The 2,500-nt window shown below is 50.7% G+C and overlaps 1 protein-coding gene across 1 annotated transcript in view; it reads right to left on the minus strand.

The window, feature by feature from the left end:
• net overlaps positions 1 to 1,036 on the minus strand; it is a 35,436-nt gene extending 34,400 nt beyond the window's left edge. Inside the window, exon 1 of the mRNA XM_070117047.1 lies at positions 277 to 1,036. Coding sequence (XP_069973148.1) covers positions 277 to 281 — 5 coding nt within the window. The 5' untranslated portion in view covers positions 282 to 1,036. The remainder of the gene's footprint in view (positions 1 to 276) is intronic.
• Between the last annotated feature and the right edge of the window lie 1,464 nt (positions 1,037 to 2,500).

Here is a 2,500-nt window from a genome sequence, read left to right on the forward strand (position 1 = left end):
TTACCAGAAAAGGTTACTAATTAATCCCATTCATCCATTGATATTATTCCCATTCATGTGTAAATTCTCATTGCAAACGAAAAAAAATTGGGTGTATTTGATGATCGGTTTGATTCTTAAAAATTCAATCCCGTTTAAGAAAAAGGGATGAAAATCGACAAAGATGAAAGAGGGGGAAACGAAGGAAAGAAAACACAGGTGAATCGAACATTCTCCCAAGAGAAAAAGGAAAAAAATCATCATCTTTGTTGACAGCGGCGCCGAGACACAACTTACCTCATTGTTGTTGGTGGCAGGTCAGCAGAGAAGGTCCTCGGGCCCTAAAAGCAGCCCCAGGGACGGCCAGGGTGCACTAAGGGACACCATAATCTCAAGACAACTCCTGGGACATGTGGTGGCACCCCGCACTTGCAGGTGTCAGGGGCTTTCCCACCGTCTTCCAACACTGACGGGGAAAATGATGGTGTCAGGAGAAGGGGGGCGACAGAGAGCCGACGCCGCTGACACCGAAGGACTATTTCCTCGGCAGTGTAAATATCCTTGAGATGAACACTTTTTAAGCAATTACAAGAGATAATTTACATTCGTTTTCCTCGTTCTGCGATTTCGTTTCCCCTTGAACGGGCGTTGCGTCACTTCAACGCGGCATGAACGTGCGAGTCCACTGCACGGCGACGTAGAAACGCATCACCACTGTCGCAATCCTCACACTGGACGCTCGGACACGTCGCTGGCACTTTCTGGACGTCAGCGAACGAGACCCTGTGGCACTTGGGCGGTTTACTTTCCGGCCGAGAAAATCACGTCACACGGCGAACACAAATGAATGAATCTGCTCGATACGAACAGGTAATCCAGCTTGAGACATTGATATAATTTCCAGAGGCTCCGACACACCACGCACTCGTTCGTCAATCACAATAAGGGCACAGCAGTCGTTGAAGGAACAAGCAATTCCTTTTAAATCAGTGACGGACGGAGTGGCCAGTGACCAGGTGACGAGAGCGGCGCGAGATACGTCCGCCCGTCGCGAGGTCTGAGAGAGAACTGACTGGTCGGCGGAGGGGCTGCGTGGTGGCGCGCTGGACTGAATGTGTGTGTGTGTGTGTGTGCTTTGGTGTGTGTGTGCGTGCGTGTGTGTGTGTGTGTGTCCATGTGCGGGAGGAGGCTGAGGTAGGTGTGTGTGTGTGTGTGCGTGCGTTCGTATGTGCGTTCGCCTCGCGTCAGAGTATATGAACCTCTGCGTGTTGATGCGCTGGGGTGGAGGGGGAGGGGGAAGGGTGGGGGGGGATTACATCTGTGTATTCGGGATGAGTGGAGGGGAGGGGGGGAGAGTGAAGGGGGGGGTGATTACATCTGTGTATTCGGGATGAGTGGAGGGAGGGGGGAGGATGTGGAGAGGGGGGGGATTACATCTGTGTATTCGGGATGAGTGGAGGGGAGGGGGGGAGGATGTGGAGAGAGGGGGGGGGGGCTTACATCTGTGTATTCGGGATGCGCTGGGGTGGAGGGGGAGGATGTGGAGGGGCGGGGGGGATTACATCTGTGTACTCGGGATGAGTGGAGAGGAGGGGGAGGATGTGGAGGGGGGGGAGGGGGATTACATCTGTGTACTCGGGATGAGTGGAGGGGGAGGGGGAGGGTGAAGGTGGGGGGGGAGGGGGTGATTACATCTGTGTATTCCGGGATGAGTGGGAGGGGAGTGGGGGAGGATGTGGAGAGGGGGGGGGGATTACATCTGTGTATTCGGGGCATGAGTGGAGGGGAGCAGGGGGAGGATGTGGAGAGGGGGGAGGGGGATTACTATCTGTGTATTCGGGATGAGTGGAGGGGGCGGGGGGGTGGAGGGGGGGGATTACATCTGTGTACTCGGGATGAGTGGAGAGTAAAGAGGAGGGGAGGGGAGAGGGGGAGAGGGGATTACATCTGTGTATTCGGGATGTGTGGAGGGGAGGGGGGAGGATGTGGAGAGGGGGAAGGGGATTACATCTGTGTACTCGGGATGAGTAGAGGGGGAGGGAGAAGGGGGGCGGGGGGGGGGGATTACATCTGTGTATTCGGGATGTGTTGTGATTTCTGTCCTGCGGGATTTCTTGTCGACACTTGCGGGACGAAACTCCGAAAGCGATTTATCTATTTTTTATTTCTTATCCATTTATTTATCTATTCATTTCTTATCTATTTTTTATTCATTTATTTATCTATTTATTTTTGTTTTGTTCTTATAAATTCCCATTCGTAATCTTGTTATTTCTCTTAATGCAACTCCAGCAGAAAGAGAAGAAAAGGAGAAAAGGAAAACAATGATAGCGTATTATTTGTGAACCAATTTCCGAATCTGTCACGAACCAATACCCATCGAATGTCGACCTTATTTATACCAACGATAGATGTCATTTTCACAACATTACCCACACGTCTATTCGTCTAAAAAAAAAAAAAAAAAAAAATGGAAATAAATTAATCGCTCCAATTTCTAATTCGGGTTAAAAAAAAAAAA

Source organism: Penaeus vannamei, chromosome 39 (genome assembly GCF_042767895.1).
Source record: "Penaeus vannamei isolate JL-2024 chromosome 39, ASM4276789v1, whole genome shotgun sequence".
In the NCBI taxonomy this organism is placed as follows: Eukaryota; Metazoa; Arthropoda; class Malacostraca; order Decapoda; family Penaeidae; genus Penaeus; species Penaeus vannamei.